The following is a 19,625-nucleotide window of genomic DNA, read 5'->3' on the forward strand; positions in this document are numbered from 1 at the left end:
TGAATGGATTAAATAAGCAAGATGTATTGTGTTTATAGGGGTTTGTTTGAACTTTACAGATGAAGATTGCATTTGATATCTTCTCCTCTGGAGTCATTTCCAAATTGTTGAACTATTAAGTTAGCCTCGTGTTTCTTGATGGTACACACACAAGAATCAAGCTGTGAGTAAGCAATTATTTTATCTTCAGGAAACGTCTCAATTGGAACCCACTGATTGCCTCTGGATTACATAAGTGGTTGAAATGTTCACTTTTGATGTATAAATTTGGATTGATTTGAGCTTTAAATCAAAAGTAATGATAGTATGTTTTAAATTAGTACCACCTGGTTCAAACAGCCTTTTTTTTTTACAAGTTATGGATGAACAGATGGCAGGTTTATTTTTTCCTTTCTTGTATTGCTTACAGTGATCTTAGCACTTCAGTTTAACAGGGACATGATGTGTTATCAGTCACAGATATTACATAATCATTTTCACAGAGGAAATGGGTGCATTTTCTTTTTTTTTATTATTTAATTTTACTTGTTGAATTCTGCAAAATCCCAGATTGATTCTCAGACGCCTAACATGTGCTTGTGTGTTAGAGAGTTATGTATCGAGCTCTGGGTGTTAATCTAATTCTCTGGCTCGTGAGTGAGGTGTTGGTCTAAGTGGCGATGTTAACAGTCTGTCGCTCCACTGGAGGTGCCAGGCGAGGCTTCTGTCACGATGTCTCTCTCAGACTCCAGTTATTTTTTTTTTTTTAGTGGAGTGCTGCTGATGCCGTGGGTGACCTTGGTCTTACCCTGACACATGCTCTGCCTTCAATTCATGCAGAAATGACTGAGAAGCAGAGGAGAGCCAGAGACTAATCTAAAGGGATCCGTCCGTTTGATTAGTCTATTCTTTTCAGGGAGCCCAGGATTGAAGCTCATGATATAACTAACAGGATAAATTAGAAAATTAGAGACAATTTCCTGCCACCACATTGACAGTAGGAGAGAGAGAGCTGAAATGACTGATGAAAATTGTAAAGGTTGAGAGAAAAATCATAGAGTGTATGAAAGAGGTGGACTTATCCATTGTCACAGTGTCTATTTGTTTGTTGACTACTGTTTGGAAGCATCACATTTGCCACTTTGCTGTCGCCATCTCGTTCTTTTTGGAGCCACAAATGTCAGAAGATTCAATGAAATGTATCATCATTTCAAAACATGTTATTTTGCTGATTTTGTGCTTGTATAAAGGAATAAAAAGGAATAAACTATTGATAGATAAATCAACAACAGAAAGAAAATTTAGACTATGAGTCGTGAAACTATAACCTGTGTAAAAGAATGTAGTTTAAATTTTGTATAAAATGGTTGACATTTTTCTTTCTATTTGAATCAATTGTGATTTCAACGGGAAAATACTTAACAAGAGAACATCACGCTCTGTTGAAGACTTTAAACAAGCAATTCAGAGCTTGAATTAATATTGAAGGTAATAAATCAGTTAGAAGTAGGGTCAATATAAGATAGACTTCAATAGAAGCTAGAAGCTACATTCACTTCTGATATAAAATCTATGGGTTCAAGCGGCAACCTACGGTGTTGACATTCAGTCCCTTGAATGTCCACTTGAGGCTGGCTCCAAAAGACCTGGAAGTCCCACACACAACCCATATTAAAGTGTCTGTTTTGATAGCAGAAATGAACACGTTTACAGCCTGTAAATAAAAATAAAAATAAAAAAAAGATTTTGTTTGTATTAGTTAATGTCTTTATTACAGTCGCCTCATGCACAAAACTACAATGAAAACATTTTAAAGGCACTTAATGTTGGCTTTCCTGAAAGCCTAACCAGAGACCAGTTCTTACTCTTATATGAAGTCTATGGAAAAATTGGAACAAGATGATTTGGAAGGAAAGTAATTTAAAAGAAATAAGAAAAAATTGTACTCTTGATCTTTTTAAACCATAGTTATTGTACACTATATTCATCTCCCCAGTGAGCAGTAGAAAAATAACCTACAATCGAGTGGATGGTTGATTGGGCACAATGGAGGCCATTGAATCCCCTTCGCAGAAAAATGAGGTCTGCTACAAAAGCTGTGTTATCTGCAGGGTGGAGGAACGGGGAACTCTGATGTGACAGCCTCACTAACAATCCCTGACAGGACCCAGGATGCCACAAAGAGCGCTCTGTAGCACTGTACTTGTACCGCAATGAACAGATCAGAGCAGTTTGTGTGTGTCTGAGTGTGTGCGTGCGTGCGTGTGTTTTTTTCAGTTATTTATCCACTGGAGTGTGACTGAGTGTGCTTGCTATATTGCCATGCAGTCAGACAAATCAAGACCTGTTAGATCTGCTGTACAGCCGCAAACATATTGCATGCAAAGGACTGTGGGATACTGATTGTAGAGGCGGTATGGGGCCATGAATGTGAGTTACAAAACACACTTGTTTCCATTTGTCTTCATCAAAGTGATAGTTTCATCATAGCAAATGAAATGTTTTTTAGCCATCATTAGGGTTCAATCTAAAGAGCTTCATTTGATGCGATTGGCTCAGGGAGATTTGGAGAAGTAAAGAAAAAGGACAGAAACTTCTCAAGCCAAGTTTATTTGTAAAGCCGATAGTACATTCACAATCTCGATGGGCTTTTCAGGCACACAACATCAATGATTCCTGACCCTGCCAAAGCTCTCAGAGAAGGAAAACAGCTTAAAAGAAAATCTTCGAACTTGAGGGAGAAAAACAAAAAAAAAGAAGACACCTCAGGGAGCAAATTCAAAGAGAAAGATCTAAGACCATGGAGAGGAAAAAGACATTTTGAAAAAATGAAATAATCAAGCCATTCAAAGGACATATAGTTTAAAAACATAATCAGCTAGAGTTGTACTCTTTCTCCCTTCACTTTGTCAAGGCTTAAGATTAGATATTCTCTGAATTTTTCACCACCATGGTAGAGATCTGGAGACGAAAGAGCCGGCCGGTATTCATAAGTCATATCTACAATATGCTGAGGTCTTGTGCTAGCATTGACTAATGTTGCCATAGTCCTATTCACTGTAAATACTTCACCTGAATTCTTTGTGGACATCACTGAAAGTGAACACTACCATCACAAAACCCTCCGATACAGCCTAAAAGGTGGTATCAAGTATCAAATGTTTGACCAGTTAATGCACAGATGCAACACAAACACAATAAGTTATTAGCCCACTAAAAAATTAACTTAGTCTCAAACAGAAACAATGACAGCCCAGAAACACTATTTCAAAGTAAAGGTCTCACAAACAGAAGGTATGTGATGTCAGATTTTGACTCCTCTGATCATGGACTCGTTTGTCCAGTTTGATGGAGAGAGACTGAAGAGGCACTCATGTACACCTTTAAATGTCTTTATTTTATAATGTTAAGATTAGGGCCAGACTGATATGGGATTTTGGGGGCCGATACCGATATCTATATTAGGGAGAAGAAAATCTGATACTGATATATTGGCCGATATCTTTCTTAGATCTATTTTAATCTTTAGAGATAGACAGATAGATATAGATAGACACATGTATTGTGTTGATCCCTCAATTGAAGTTATCAATCACTTGTGGAAAAGATTCGATAATGAAGACAAGATGGTCACTTAACTGGAAGGTAACTGCTCACGTACTCTGGATGGTGATAAAGCTTGGTGTAATCCATATAGCGCCCTCTGCTGGTGACAGCCAGAAAGAGAACTGCTAGTGTAATACAATGAAATGCTATTTGACTTGTGAATAAATCCAGTAATATCTGCACCTATCTGCAATAAAATTAGTCCCCTGATATTATCGGCAGGCCGATTAATCGGTCGGGCTGCAGTTATGATACATATCCCTGTTCAAAACAGTCATCATTTACATGTTTACCTCACTGCTCATTGGATTTGGGCTCCTACTGGCTGTTTTTATTGTGAGACTTAAAATCAGTAAATACCCTGTCTTTTCCATTTACCTCCATTCATTGAGATGGAATGGTTTTCACCTCAAAAGAAGTTTACATAACCAATAGCAGACTGGTTGTGTTAACTAAACTGGTTTATTGTGGGTTTGGTTGCAAAAAGTTAGCATTTTTGTAACTCAATAAAAGCTAACAGTGGAATTGTCTTTTGGATTCTACGTCATTCACCTTTTGAAAGCATATAGCACATATAGTTATTTGCAACTGCTGTGTTATCCTATAACCAGTCCCTTTGATAGCAAATGTTTTTGTTTAGGGTGGTGTTTTCCAATCAGTCTGTTGTGGCTTTGGGACAAGGCTATTTTAGGCTCCTAATTCGAGGCTAACTGTGTTGAATCCTCCATTGGATGCTACGTCATTAGCTTTCAGAAAGCATATGGAGCACATGTAGTTTGTTGGAACGGCCTTGTTTTCCTATTAGGTCCCCCGAGTGTGAGCTGAACTCGAACAAAAAGAATATTCTGGGACAGTTTTGGAGATGAAGGTGCCAGATCGGGCCTTGGTTCCCCACTCAGTCTGTTTGTCTGTTAGACCAGCTGTGATGCAGCCCTCTTTGGAGAGACAGACGGAGAACATGCAACCTTTATTCCAAAAAGCCAGGCCCGCCGGGATGAAGCTTCCTAAAAACAGGCGTCAGATGGCAGCGAGGACTGTGGACATGAGGAGCATTTTGATGCGAGTCAACAACAGCCTCCAACACTCGGAGCAGGAGCGAGTTTAGGATGCAAATACTGGAAGCGCTGTGGCGTCATAATAACTGCCCGTATTGTTTTCTGTCAAAAGCTGAGCAGGAAAGGAGGATTTGAGAGAAAACTTGCTGAATTATTCCCAGAGCTCATCATTATTCTATCAGCCCTCTGTAGTCAAGTACATCTCCCCTCTCTATTAGCGCTTACAGTACGTCTACAGTACATCTCGTCTTTAGTCCTGCTGATTGTTATTCATAGCAATGCGGAGGAATGTCGTGCTGAGAGCAGTTTGGTTGTGCATGAAAGAGAGACGGCGATAGAATAAGAGAGCGAAAAGGGTAAAAAAGTGATTACTTGTCTGTAGTCAAACTGTTTCAAAGCCTGCGTTCCCCTCTCTGTCAGGAGATGAGGCTCACGCTGAAGCTGAGACCAGGCAGACACCGAAGATCTCTTCCTGCGTTCCGAGCTCCTCCTCATGTTCTTTCAGAGAAAAACTTTTTGCGGCTTGTGTATGAAGAGTCTGAAGTCTTCTGCCGCCTCAAACTTTGCATGAACTTCTTTTGTTTCTACAAAGGCTTCTGGGAGTTGAGAGCAAAGGCGAATTTTTTTTTCTGATTCTCTTGTGAACATCTCGGGCGCCGCACTTTTGAGGCTGTGGCATCTTTTGGGGAAAAGGCTCGTGTGAGGTCCTAAAGAGATTTGCGGGTGAATGCAGCGTCTATTATGTGTCACTTAGCAGTTTGGAATTCAGATTTGTTCTCTTCAGATGAAAGAAAACAGAGATGACAATGATTCCAGTTCAGTCCGGTCTGTTCTCAGTATCTCTAACAAGCTGTCTTCAGTCGGCGATCACATTAATCAGAAAAGCAATCTAGTGCAGCTTTGTGCTCTCTTTTCCACACCACACTTCAGAGTATTTCTAGGCCAGGTCCTTGTCTAACCTCTCTTGCACCCTAAATCTCCCTTTACCGCATGATTGAATAAGATTTAACAGAAAAGATCAGAGTTTAGAAATCTGTTTAACCTTCAACCTCTCGGCATCAATCTCCGCTCTGTTATCAAACTGGAATTAAACGGTGAATCAACAAGGATTTAAGCTCTCAGCGAGGCAGAACAGATGGCCAGTTATTCATACAGTCAAATAATATGTGTTTGCCGCTATTTTTAATGATGCTGCCATTTTAAACAGTGTACAACATAATCTAACAACTTTACATTTTGGGATTATCCATGAGAGTCAGAGCCCACCTCCACATTATATGACCCATGACGGGAAAATAGGCAACAGAGTATGCAGCCTAGTCTCTAAAATGCAAACTAAGTTTCTCAAACTAGCTAAAACATATGATATGAGCATGTCAGAGGATTATTTATCTCGCCTGAAGTTTACCGTCTGACTCAATATCGTCGACCTTCGACAGCGCCCCTTCCACTTAGTTTGTTCATTCTTGGAGAAAGGACGTAATGGCTGTAGGTTGAAAACATTGACATTTTCAGTATCCGATTTATCATTTAGTTTGATTTAATCAGAAAAGAAGAAATCATAAAAGTTTAAAGCGAGTGCTGCACTGGGTCAAAAAATATAGAGGGATCAGGTGCTGTTCAGGGATAGGGGACGGAGGTCAAATATCTAATAAATAAATGACTGTCCGGATTTCAGGCAAAGTTCATTGTGAAGAAAAGGCAGTCTTGACTGAAAGTCTGAGGCACTCTGATGCAGTATAAAAATCCTCTGTAAACAGTGATTTGTCTCTGCAAAACATGTGTTTGTTTAAAGATGAAATCAGGGTCTTGTTTGGTTTAGCTTTTGCCACAACAGTTTGTAGGCAGATTACTCGTCAGGATCCCACAGTTTCCTGCTGTTTCATTATTTCCTGTATCCTTCCTTGGCCTTTTAAAGGCTTAAAAACTGAAACATTTGTTATTTCTTCTTCACCTTATTTGTAGTGCATTGCACCACACGTCAAGCTTTGGGGCATTTTCCTTGTGTTTTGCAAGCACACAAAAGAGAACTGAGGGCATCAGAGTACAGGAAGGAGTTGTTTTCCTCTCTCTCTGGTGTGGGCGATATTTCATTCTTTTCTGTTTGATCTCATCCAATCAGGAAGTTGTTTTTTTTTACAATCTGTGTTAGAATCTGAGTTTACAATCTGGGAAAATGGATTTGTATTCAGAGAATTGGAGTTTTGATGGGACAGGTGATGGTTTTAAGGCTATCATTCATTGCCTGACCTCTACTGTAATACAACAAAAACCAAACAATTTCCTCCTACGCACCTGTCTACATGAAATTGAAGGTTTGCATGAGCCTTTAAACTCATCAAAAAAAATATCAGGTGACTTATCATTATTTTTTTCATGTGTCTGTAGTTGTCTAGCTCTATTCAGTATTTTTATGCATAGATTGATCTTTACACTGCCTTTAAAATGCCCTCATATGGGATAGAAAGTTGTACTGCACTGAATTGAACAGAACATCTTTGTTCTTTACCTTACATTGAGTTGAAATCCTCACACAGGGATCTATAATACGAAACCAAGTACTCAATATGTGTGGAAAATACCAGAAAATGAAACGTTCTGGCTATAAAAGGGCAAGTGTTTCTTGAAGTAGAAAACAGTTGGATGTAGTTGTGTGGTATTGATCACTTTCTTAGGGTACACATCGCTCGGATAGATTTCCTCCTCGACTGAAACCCTTCAGAGAGCTCACCACTATGTTTTTATTGACCCTCCATCCTTCTGCCTGTGTTTCTGCAGGTAAAGTATTGAACACGGACCTGCGCCACTACCTCAGTCTGCAGTTTCAGAAGGGCTCGCTGGACCACAAGCTTCAGCAGATCATACGGGACAACCTCTACCTACGTACCATCCCCTGTAAGTACACACAATGCAGGACTGCAAACAGAGGAGGCTGAAGTTCACATATTCTTTATCAAGTAAAAGTACTGAACCTTCTTTTTCACTGAAGCAAAAAGTGAATAAGTACAGGCTCTGCAATGTAAAATGAAAAAGAAGCGCTAACTCAATCTTATTTCATTTTTGGAGACAATGAAACTGAAGCTGTCTTCCATTAAATGTATATAAAATATATACTGTAAATGAGAAACGTTAACTTTGCCTCGAAGTTGTTATCAGTCCAGTAGTGAATTTCTTGTTGTTCTGACCCTGCTCTGACATCAACAACAACTTTTAGTTATAAAGGTTCCCCCTTGTCGACCACAGAAAGTAGCATTAGTTTCTACAGAAGAAAACAACTTGCACCCTATGCTTGGAAAGAAACAAGATATGTTGTCTAAGATGGACTTTCCTCTAAGAACCTGTGGTATTCATATAATGAGACTGCTTAAATCATGTCATTGTTTAAAGCAAGGATCTAATAAACACCATTAACTTTCCTCTCTGTCCTTGAATTACATTTTTTTTTTACAAAAGATTCTCTTGAAAACGTCAAAAGCAGCTTATATTTAGGGTATTAAAGAAGCAGAAGTATATATTAATGTTTCATCAGCATCAAAAAGAAAGTTTGTATCAGTAAGATTGATACATCAATTATTTTTTCTATATTTAAAATGTGATTGGACCCAGTATAAGCCCTTGTGGGACACCTTTTTCTATATCTCAAATAGCTGAAGATAAGACATCAACATTATATGATCTACAATTTGAGACATTTTCAAACCATTTAACATGACAACCTCATGTTAGCCAACCCCTGTCACATTATAGTAAAGAACAATTTCAAAAGGCCTTTAAGACTTACAAGACAACTTCTAAATTAAGCTGTAATCGCTTCAAATGCATGCTAAAGTGGCGAGGCAGTGTTGAAAATCTAAGTTATAGAAAGTTGTCCGAAAAATAACTTCTTAGGTAAAGACATCAGAAAAACGGCACTTGTGTTTCCCGCCTCTGCTGCAAGACGTAACTCGCATTCACTACAAGGCTGAAGAAGCAGCTACCAGGACAAAGCACTCCAGGAATGTACAATATGACCCACTTTTAGTGCATATGTGCTTTTGCCCTTCATATGTGCTTTTATCTGAGGCACTTTATGGGAAGAATGAGGATGTTGCATGTGTGTCACATAGCTGGAAATCAAACCTACAAGTGGTGTTAATGTGTTCCCTTTTCAGGGAGCTAGACAAGGCCGAGCACACTCAAACATATATATATTTACTGCACTAGCACATTGTCACCCTTCCGCAGCTCTCTGTCACACTCTTTGTAAAACGCACACACTTCAATGTCACCATGGCAACCCTGGCCAAGGACATCTCTCTAACCCCCATGTAACTTATTTACTGCTGTAGCATATCATCGCGGTGATCAAAGTCATATTCTTTCCATAAATAACGCCACGTTTTCCCTTGGCTGCTCTGCTTTCCCTCGCTGACATTCTGCTCAGTGGGGCCGTCACCAACTATTATTCTTTGCTGAAATCAGTAATGGAGTGGTAAATAAAGAGGCTGGTACTGTGCTGACTGCCAAGAACCACTGCAAAGAACTGAAGCAGGATACATTTTTCAGGGTAGCAGTAATTCATACTCAATGGAAATGTCTATTGATTGCAGTATTTATGTAATCGATATGAATATTGCAAAACAGCTGTTGATTTAAGGCTCTCTAGAACTGATGCATTAAATTGTTCTTTTTATAATTGCAAAGTGGGGAAATGTTTTAAGATGGCACAAGTACTTGGAGTGGATCAGCACTTTACAGTTTTCATTTTGGATACTGATTAAAAAAAAATGTAAAATGTCAAATAACAGGAGCTCTGGGGAAACATCTCTAGATTTACACCTCTGCCATTTACTTTGTTTTTATGGTGTTAGATATTTTAAAATGTAGGCTTAAATGAATGAATGAATGAATTGCAAATCGCAATCTCTACACTCACTATCCTTTTGTCCACATTCCCCAGATGGCTAAGGGACGTCCCTATGTCTAATTATTGAGTATGTGAGGGCTCTAATGTTCCAAATTACGCACTATCCTTGAGTCTCCATATCTGCAGACTTCAGAGTTCTTTGTAAACTTAGTGACATAAAAGATGTACTTGTGGTGAGATTGTACTGCTTAAAATAATGAAATTAAACAACAACAACAACAACAACAACAACAACAACAACAACTTTGAGTTTGCGCTTCCAGCTACAAGCTAGGAATTCAGATGCAGCTACTCTACTACTGATTTCTTCGAGCAACCGCATCACCAAAGTGAGCAGAGTCCTATTTTGAAGTGTGTGAATCGCCACAGACCTGTGGATGAAACCATAGACTGTATAAATTGTAGTCTCAGTGACATCACCCATTGGTGACTTCAGAAGTGTTTTAAAATGCCATATGAGGATATTTTAAAATTGCAACTAAAGATTGTGTTAATTGTGATTGCCTACTGAAATGCAGCGAGTAAATAAAATGTCCAAAATTAATTGTTTGACAGCACTAATTTTAATTTAGTTATGCATCTCTTTTTTGGCAACTTGTGATGTCATGATAATGTGGCTCATTGCTCATTTTTATACCATCTCAACCCCTGCCCGCCTGTTCTTAAAGAAGTCCTTAAGGGTTCAGTGCATGGCCATGGAGCAGGGATTTGGATATTATGCAGAGGTGAAATTGCAGGAGACACAACTATAGACCCAGTATATATGTATGAAACTGCAAAGATGTCTGCAGAGATATTTCGGGCTAAACATTTCCCACGTCTTGTTTTTGCCGAGTGACTCTGCTCAGAGGAGCGCCATAATTGAGTGTAGTGAAGGTTTTAGTCACATGCAGAGCGACTTCTCCTGAGGCGATGACAGACTCTGAGGCACTGCACTGTCACAAACAAGCAGCGTCTCAGATCCCCGAACCCCCCCCCCCCCCCCCCCCACGGGCCTGGAAGTTGCTCTGTCTCGTTCAGAGGCGACTTGCATGCACAAGTGTGACATATTTTCAGGAAGTAAGCTTCTTACCTTTCATGTATGTTTAATTTTGTTGTAGGTTTTTTGTTGTTTTTGGTGTCATCTTGAAGAGTGGACTATCTTTCTTCAAGCCCTCGCTCCGCTGCTTCTTTTTCTGTGTGTGTTTTGCTGTGCCTGTCTGTCATCCCTTTATCCATTCCCTTTTTCTTTCATATACCTGTCAGTCATTGCTTAGACTCTGTTTCCTGGACAGTTAGGTTCAGTTTGAATTCTTATTGATTTTTTTTTTTCCTTCACGAACCTCAGTTGCACTCATGCCAGTTGAAGGGGATTGACAGAAAATGATTATAGAGGTTTAAAAAAACACCAATCAGTGATGTCTTTCACAAGGACACACCAACCTTTCATTCTCCCTTGCTTTTTCCTCCTAACACACACTTTTACACACACATTACTATCACCTATTAACCTGTGCACACACCTCAATCTTCACTACTGCTTCAAACATGGCTGTCTTTTTCTGTCCACGTACAGCAGTGGCAGTCGTTGAGGTTTTACGACCCCGTAACCACCATTCATCATCAGCAGCCAGTGGGCTCGGTCCTCTCCGCCCAAGCCTGACTCCCTAATCCCCAGCTTGAATTACTGTCTTAATGAGCAAGAGACCAGAACTCGCATGGTGACGGCACCTCCATCATTCACTCGCACGCTTTCAGCCTCCCATCCTTCACCCTCTCTGTTACACTTTCACTCTTTCTTTGTTTCAATTACCCAGCCTGCCTTGTTCTATAAAACTCGGATTTATTCTGTTTTCTGCTCTGTTAAAAGCTTTTTATATTAATTGGAGGTCAAACAATGAGCAAGAAAATATTAGAATGCACAATATGTTGGCGTAATGGATTGACCAGTAATAAGCTCCATGCATCTAAAAGATTTATAACATTTGACCACAGAGACATAGTATTTAAGTATTCACACTGTAGAGTTGTCGGGAAAAAAAAATGTTTTTACTTGCCCTGATTGCTATTCAGTGAGCTGCATACAGAATCATTTTTCTCATACCAGCCAAGCTGAAACCTCGGGTTGCAAAAGAGCAAAAACTGCAGTTCCTCAAGTGTCCACTTGGGGCTGGCTCCAAAAGCCAAGTAATCCCCTTTAGAGCCCATGTTAAAATAATATTATATATTATATATAATAGATATAAACATGTTTACAGCCTGGTAAGACATTTTCTTTTTTTGGGGGGGGGGGGGGGTAAACTAATTTCTCTACTTGTTGAAACTGTACCTCCACACTTTATATGAAACACATGTTTCTACAGACAAAAGACGTTTTAGGCTTATACTGCAGTGTCTTCACTCCAGCAACCTCATGCCGTACATGTTTGACTTCTCTTCTTTTCGGCACAGAGAAGTTATTTTCTCATTCCAGTAAATCAATACTTTAGGATAGAAGAAAGTGAGTAATAGGGAGTACTTTTGTACGCCGCAAAACTACAGATTACAACACACAAACTTTTTCCTGAATGTGTCCAAATCACAAATGTATGATAAATTAGCATTTTTTAAGGTGAATTGCTGTCCTGTTTGTGTGTCAACCCTATGGTGTCAACCAACAATCCTGTGGAAGTCAATACCACAGGATTTGGGCCTATAATGAATGTATCAATTTGAACTTTTGGACCAGTTTTCAAATATAGAGAGGAATTTTCAAGATAGAAATAAAGAAATATGGGAAGAAAAAAGAATAAGATGGCAGTGAGTGGTTTCTGAATTTGAAGGAAAGGATAAAAAGTGAGGAGCAGAGAGACAGAGAGAGTGAGTCTTCAGTGTCTGTGTGTGGTAAATCCCCGGGTCCTTTTCCCTGGGTCTTGGGACGGCTCCATCACATTTGGACTCTAAAGAAAACGCTGGAGGAGGCTCTCAAGCGGTCTGGAGAGGACAAAGAGGGGAGGATTTTTCCAAGAGGACAGAGAGCTCAGGGTCACATGCAGTCCTTCCACTCCCTGTGGAGATCAGCGATGGCCAGAAAAGATTTTGATCCCACACAAACTCACATTTCCATCCGTGCACACACTCAAACACACACTGCGCTGGTGTAGACACGCATGCACAGTAAGGCATGTACAAATGGGTACATGTTGTGGACACATACAGCTGTACTCCGTGACCTTTCTGCTTTTGCTTTTCATTTCAAGAACAGATCGCTTCTCTGCCTGCTCCTTTTCCTTCCTTTTGTCTTAAAGAGAAAGCTGTTTTATTTACAGATTAATGAATAATGGTAGCCTGTGGTTTGGATTTTATTATTTTTTCTGGTTAAATGTGTGTAGCTGTGTTTTTATGGTAGTCAAGATAATGAAAGCATATAGTGCATTCAATGCAGGATAATGAGTATCAGCAAGAAGCCTACAGTGGTGATTTCTGTTGGGGCCCCAGGCAAAAATCAATTGAGGGGCCCTCCAACCATCATGTCTACCAGTGTCCTGACGCTTACTCCTCTTCCTCTTTTTTCCTCTTTTGATGTTCATTTACAAACTTTGGTTTCCACAGCATTAACGTATGTGATGCTTAGCAAGGCAAAGAGAGTGAGTGCTGTCAGATGGGACCCCCTACTGGTCTGGGGCCCCAAGCAGTTGCCTGCCTTGCCTGTTTAAAAAAATCTAACAGGTGTTAAAAACAACATGTACCATGTTTTATTTTATTTGTCATTATAATTTTTTTCAATAAAATAGTTGTCTTGTATAAACACAACATTTGCTATCAGTATTATAATCGGGGTCGTCTTACTCGGGTCAATCCAGTATTTACCAACTTATTAAACCAAGACAGAGCTTGTCTCAATGCCCCAAAGCCAACACTTCACAAAAAGACAAAAAAAATATTGGCTTTATAATGATCTTTTTGATCTTTATAATATATCTTTTTTTTTCTTTTTCACTTTTTCAATCTAGTTATTTCAAAAGCAAAGCCCTAAGCCATCTTTTTTTTTTGATGTCCTAACTTAACACTAAGCGCACCAAATCAGCATGTAAAATTTATGGCCTGCCATTTCTGACTGACTGCCTTTTGATGGTCCCGTCGTGACATCCTCTCAGTCCAGACGGTTTAGAAAAATCATGTCTCAGCAGAGCACAGGCCGTGCAAGACTTAAGTGACAATTTGCTTCAGTCCAGGATAGAAATACACACACTGGCACATGTTAACATAGCGCTTTTAACAATATTACCATTTTGGAAAAATTATTTTATTTTTTCAGTTTGAGAAGAATTTGCTGGGGAGATCCCAATTTTTGAGACAGACTTGATTTAGCATGTTTTTAAAAGAACATGTTTTTCTTTTTATTGTCTCAAAGGTTAACAACCTGCTAAGCTCCTGATGGATTGTGCTATTATGTGTGAATTAATGCAATGGAAAATAATATCCATGGGAAGGAGTTGAGTTGTACAGCGTCCTCTGTGATCTTCCAGGCCTTTTCAAGTCAAGGAAACATTGAATAAAAAAGCTCACCCAAAAACTTGACACCACATGTGTGTCGTATCAAACCCATGAAATAAAAAACTATAGCCAGTTAGCTTTGCATTAAGACTGGACACAGGGAGCCCACTATTATCAATGTTACCTCAATTATTGTGTGATTATTTATTTTTCGCTCTGAAGTTTTTTTTATTTTTTGCCTTATTTGGACAAACTACATTCAGTGTACTGAGGTTTAATTGTGCTTTAATTCACTTTTGTCTTTATTTCGAGTGGTTAGACTAAGTCGAGCTAACCAGCTGCTGGCGGAAGCTTCATCTTTACACTTTACCTATGATTGGTATCGATTCTGTTTTCCAACTAATAATGAAAAATGCTCTCCTCTCACAGAAATGCACTTTTCTTATACATCCCCTGCTGTATTTATAACTTTGTATCCTGACACAAAATCTTTGCTGTCTTTAATAAGGCCTCTCTTTGACACCACTTCTCTCTTGTCTGCTCTAATTATCCGCAGTGTATCGACTGCTCAGTGAGCAATTTTTTTTTCTTTCTTTTTTAAAGACCAACCTCAGAAAGTTTATTTGAAGATATATCGAGGGTGTCTACGATTGTATTTAAGGGGAATGTACGACAGGATGATACAAAGTTGTGCTCTTAAAGGTTTGCTGCTTTCGCTCGGTTGTACGCTCAAAGCTCAGCAAGCCCCTCATTATACTGCCGACAACTGATCCACAATAGGAGGCTCATGGCATATTTCGCTGTGACATCCGGGATGACGGCTCCGGGAGATGCTTGGCAGGTACATAACAGTGGCTCAAGTAATTGGGCTACAGGGGACATTTTGAAATGACCAAAGCCGGTAAACTCAGGCAGACGAGTTGGTAATGAGAAGCAGCATGAGCTGGCATTTTCACACACGATGCAATGTCAATACTGTGTGTATCACAAACTATGGTACCAAGGAGGCGGCTCTGATTGTGTTTTCTTTTTCAAATTGCTTTTCTTCTCCGTGCAAGAGACACTGTCTCAGTCCAATTAAGAAAGGAAATATAAGACTGGATAAACAAAAAAGGGAATGGCAACATAGAGTTACTTAATGGGCCATTGGGCCACCACGATCTGCACTGCTGCTTCACTGCTAATTGGTGCAGACTCTACAAATGTCAAGAAAGATGCAACAACATGTTTCAGTGTGATCCACTTCATAGTGTTACAGGAATATCCTATAAAAGGTTAAATCAATGCAACATATGTATGCTGTCACAGAAAAGGTTAGCAAAGTGTGTCACATGTAGGTAATTAGAATCACTGCTGCGGGGGTTTGTTGCTACTACTGTGTGCTGCATCTGCAGATACAACAAGGAGCCCCTTTTATTTAACAGCGTTTTTAACTTCCACTAGACATTATCGAGATGGCATATTAGGCTATAACTGAGACATGTCCTGGTATGTTGGAGTTGTTATCGGACTGTCTCTACTTTCTTTCTTCTATTTGCTGCTATTTGTGTCTTGTGTTCTGATTTCCAACTACATTAGATTCATGCTGATTTTATATGATAAACTGCCTTTAACATGTCTGTAAATGATTTTTAATCACTGGAGGTCTGGCTCGGTGTTTCTCAGCCTTTGTCTTCTTCCCTGTTCGCCCAACCATCCTGAAAAATGGCCGAGATCTGAACAATGAATCTGTTCTCCAACCATGAGTGAATCTACATTTAGGCGACAGTGGAATGCAGTGCTGATGATTGGTCCATGCTGTGTGTGCTTTGTCCAGCCGGCCATGCACTAAATAACTGCTGTCCTGCCTCCCGTTCAGCGGAGGTTATTTCTATGGCGTTTTAAAAGTACGGTGACACGCCACTTAATTAGCCCTGAGTGCAACATCGGCACAGTCTTCTTTATTTATTCATGGAATATGGTTTACATAATCCTAATGCTAATGCAATCATTTGGTGTCCATTTATGCCTTGTGGATATTCATCCAGGAAGCAAAACAAAAAACTATCCTGTCAGTATTGAGATCGACCGTGGCTTCTCGGGGAGCAGAATCTGCTCTCAGATTGGCTTTCATTTACATCGACGCTGCCCTTGGTGGGACCGACTGAACCTAAATCACACCAGGACACATTTTTCACGCTGAAGTACATCATGCACCGCACAATAATTACTTGCTATCTTAGGCTTCAGTTACGTAGAGGATTGAATGAATCAGAGATCTACAGTTCTTCTTGGCTTATCCATCTTTCACAGAATGGCACCAAGAGGAACTATGTTTTCTTCTTTCTGAACTGAAATATCTACCATGTAACTCAGGATTTTAAAACACATAGTTACAGACTTGATGATTAGCATCAGCCAGACTCATAAAAGCCAGACTCATTATTTGTTAGACAGTATATAAATGGTTTATGAAGCCAACATGAAGTAACCTTTTGGTTTTTGGACCACCATTTTGAAATCCCTATTGGTTTTATTAGAGCCAGAACTAGCAGTGATTGACCGACAAAGGATTCCCTTAAATATAAGAAAAGCACTGAAAGAGCTAACAAGCAACGTTAGGTAGGTTTTTGCTAATAAGTGCTAACATATAAATACTAATAGGCCCCTAACAAAAAAAACCTGGAGTACAGACTCCTCAGACGATCTTTAGACACAAATAACTCCACAGCAGACAATTCTTTCCTATATTTTATTTTCCAATTCAGACTTCTACGGCCCAGCCGCTCATGTCACCAGGTGGAGGTCTTTTAAGTGGTACCCAGAGTTGGATCAAAGTCTGATGATGGAGACTTGTGTTACTGCGGTCCTTCTCTGTAGGGCAAACTGCCTGTTGATCCGACATCCATCACGACTGTCTCTCTTTCTATTCTCTGAAGCCAATGCTCTGTGCATGTGTGTATTTGTGTTTGCCAGTTTGTTGGTTGTTTTAATATATTTTGCTATCGTTTTCTTTATGCCCTTTTTTTTGTGTCTGAGTGCTATGTGGTGTGTTTGATGTCGACTGGATTATTGTTTTAATGATCTGATGTCTGTGCCTTATTCCTGGTCTTTTATTCTTGTATTCTGTGCATTTACCCTCAATATAACACACTTAGCTTACCTTCTGAGGAAATGTGCTCTATCAATTACGTTTTCCCCCCATAATATACAAAGAACGCAAACACAGCTTTGATGTCAAGAAGAGTAGCTCATAGCAGAGGTCACATCCAAACAGCTAGCTTTTAAACAAAGTGACCACAACCCAGATAGATAGATAGATAGATAGATACTTTATTGATCCCGAGGGAAATTCAAAGCATCCAGTTGCAGGTTACAAAGACGTACATGACATGAAACATTTGTTACAAGTTAACCCATAAAAACTGAGAAAAACTGGGAAATTAGCCAAAGAAACAGCTTTTTGTAACAGACTGTAAATATGTTTAATTCTGCTGTAAAGTTGGGCAAATAGTGTGGGACCTTATATGAATTGACTCGCTGTTGGAGCCACCCTCTAGTGGCCAGATGTAGAACTGTAGTTTTGGGCTCTTTTTAAATGTATTTGCAGTTTGAACAAGAAAAATGTGTTAAATGAACAGCTAGAGATGAATGGTTTTATTTTTCTTACCTTTTCTATGTTAACCCAATGAAAGTGTTTGTATTTTGCTTGTCACATTCAATAAATAACTTCTGAACAGAGAAAAGGCCTTCAAAAGATTTAAATGATGCAGCATTATACCTGTAACCAACAGCCGTTTCCTTAGATTCTAAAAAGCTATCTTTACAAAAGAAACCTTTTATTCACTCCTTTTGTTATTACACAGGCACCACAAGGCTTCCTCGAGATGGGGAGGTTCCCGGAGTGGACTACAACTTTATCAATGTCGGAGATTTCAGGATCCTGGAGGAGAGTGGACTTCTACTGGAGAGTGGCACCTACGATGGTAGGCATGACAACAGTATTAAATACATAAGACACCTGCATATGTGTGTGTGTGTGTGTGCCTGCATGCATTTATGCACACGATTCACACTGACAGCTCTCTGTAATGGTGTGACTGGAAGCTCGATATTCACAGTCATTATGACTTACAGCCGGCCTTAGTGAAATGTGACAAGCGAGACAAAATGTATTGATCAGTGAAACATGATTAAAGACTTGTTGGAAGTGACAGTCAGATTAGCAGCAATACTCACAGTCCTTCAGATGAACTCGACTATTCAGTCTCTCCACACTGTGTGTAAAATGAGAAATTTAGAGATAAAGTATGCAGACGCTATATTTATGTGGAAATGGAAATTCTGTAAAAAAAAAAACAGGACAGGGCTTTTCAATTTTTTGGCAGCAGGGATTAAAATAAACCGTACATTTACCAAAACGTCGATGTCCTACCTGCCAGCTTAGTAGAACCAGAAATAACCAGCACAAAATGGAAGATGTCTTCTCAAATGCTGATTCTTATTTTGTGCAACATTTAAAGACTTTGTTGGGGGGGGAACGACTGTTTCAAGGCTTCTTATGCTTGGTATGTTTGGTGTGTCAAATGCAAAAGTACAACCAACAACATTAGTGCTGCAACGCTAACATTAATTACACAGAGATGATCAATTGTTGTGAACATATTTCAAGAATGTTACACCGTTGTTACACCGTTTGAAACATTTGCAAGTTGAAATTTCTCACAAGAACAGATTTGCTGCATTTTGTCATTTTGTAAATGAGAAGCCTTTGGGTTTTGAAGTGTTGGGTTGACAAAAGAATACATTTTTCACGTTCCATTGGGCCTTGGGTAATTGTGATTAGCATTTTCACAACTTTCTGACATTTGAAGCTCAGGGATGAGGCAGCTTTCTCACCTGCAGCTCTGGAGCGCTCTGCCTCTATGAGTTCAGCTGTCTCCAACTCTGCTTGTTACTAAATCAAACCTCAGAATACACTTCTCTGTTCCTTGACATTTGGCTCGGCATGAGAGTCCCTACAGACTGAGCTGCTGTCACCATCAAAAACACTCCGTCACACGCACAACCCCAGTCTGCATCAAACAAACAAAAGTTAATTAAGCTAAATCACAATAAATAGTCCCTGGAAGCTGGAGGTCTGCTGCTTTCTTCCTGCCCACATTTCTCTTGTTCATATATTTTGCAATAAAAAGGCAAGCCTGCTCTCTGCCAGTTTGCTCTGGCGCAATCAGGAGAAAAGCCCTGAAGTTGTGAATAAGCTAGCGGCTCTGCTCTCACTTTGTGAGTGGATGTACTCGTACAACTTACGTTTCAGACAAACTAGAAATTCATCTGACCAGTCGGGAGAAGCAGATATAATCAGGCTTGGAACTCGTGCCCACTTACACATTTCAGGGCAAACATTGGACTTTAAACGTGCGACTGGGTTCAGAATCGGCCTGAAATCACATAGTGTATTCCTCTGATTAAGTTCTAGTACTTAACTTTGTCTTAATGCATGGAAAATAAATTAAAGAGTAGACTCATTTTGTTGCCAAATCCATTTAATTATAGAGTTAGCAATTCCAACATGTATTTCCATTTCTACATCTTTATTTGGATTAAATCTTAGGCAGCAGGACAAACTACAGCTTTCTAAAGTC

At 39.5% G+C, this 19,625-nt stretch overlaps 1 protein-coding gene across 2 annotated transcripts in view; it reads left to right on the plus strand.

Moving 5' to 3' along the window:
- Positions 1-19,625, plus strand: part of LOC132976882 (membrane-associated guanylate kinase, WW and PDZ domain-containing protein 3) — a 177,142-nt gene that overhangs the window by 103,843 nt on the left and 53,674 nt on the right. For both annotated transcript variants that reach the window (XM_061041112.1, XM_061041110.1), the window contains exons 2-3: positions 7,419-7,535; positions 17,847-17,966. In XM_061041112.1, coding sequence (XP_060897095.1) covers positions 7,419-7,535; positions 17,847-17,966 — 237 coding nt within the window. The remainder of the gene's footprint in view (positions 1-7,418; positions 7,536-17,846; positions 17,967-19,625) is intronic.

The sequence above is a fragment of the Labrus mixtus genome, chromosome 7, assembly GCF_963584025.1.
Source record: "Labrus mixtus chromosome 7, fLabMix1.1, whole genome shotgun sequence".
Classification (NCBI taxonomy): domain Eukaryota; kingdom Metazoa; phylum Chordata; class Actinopteri; order Labriformes; family Labridae; genus Labrus; species Labrus mixtus.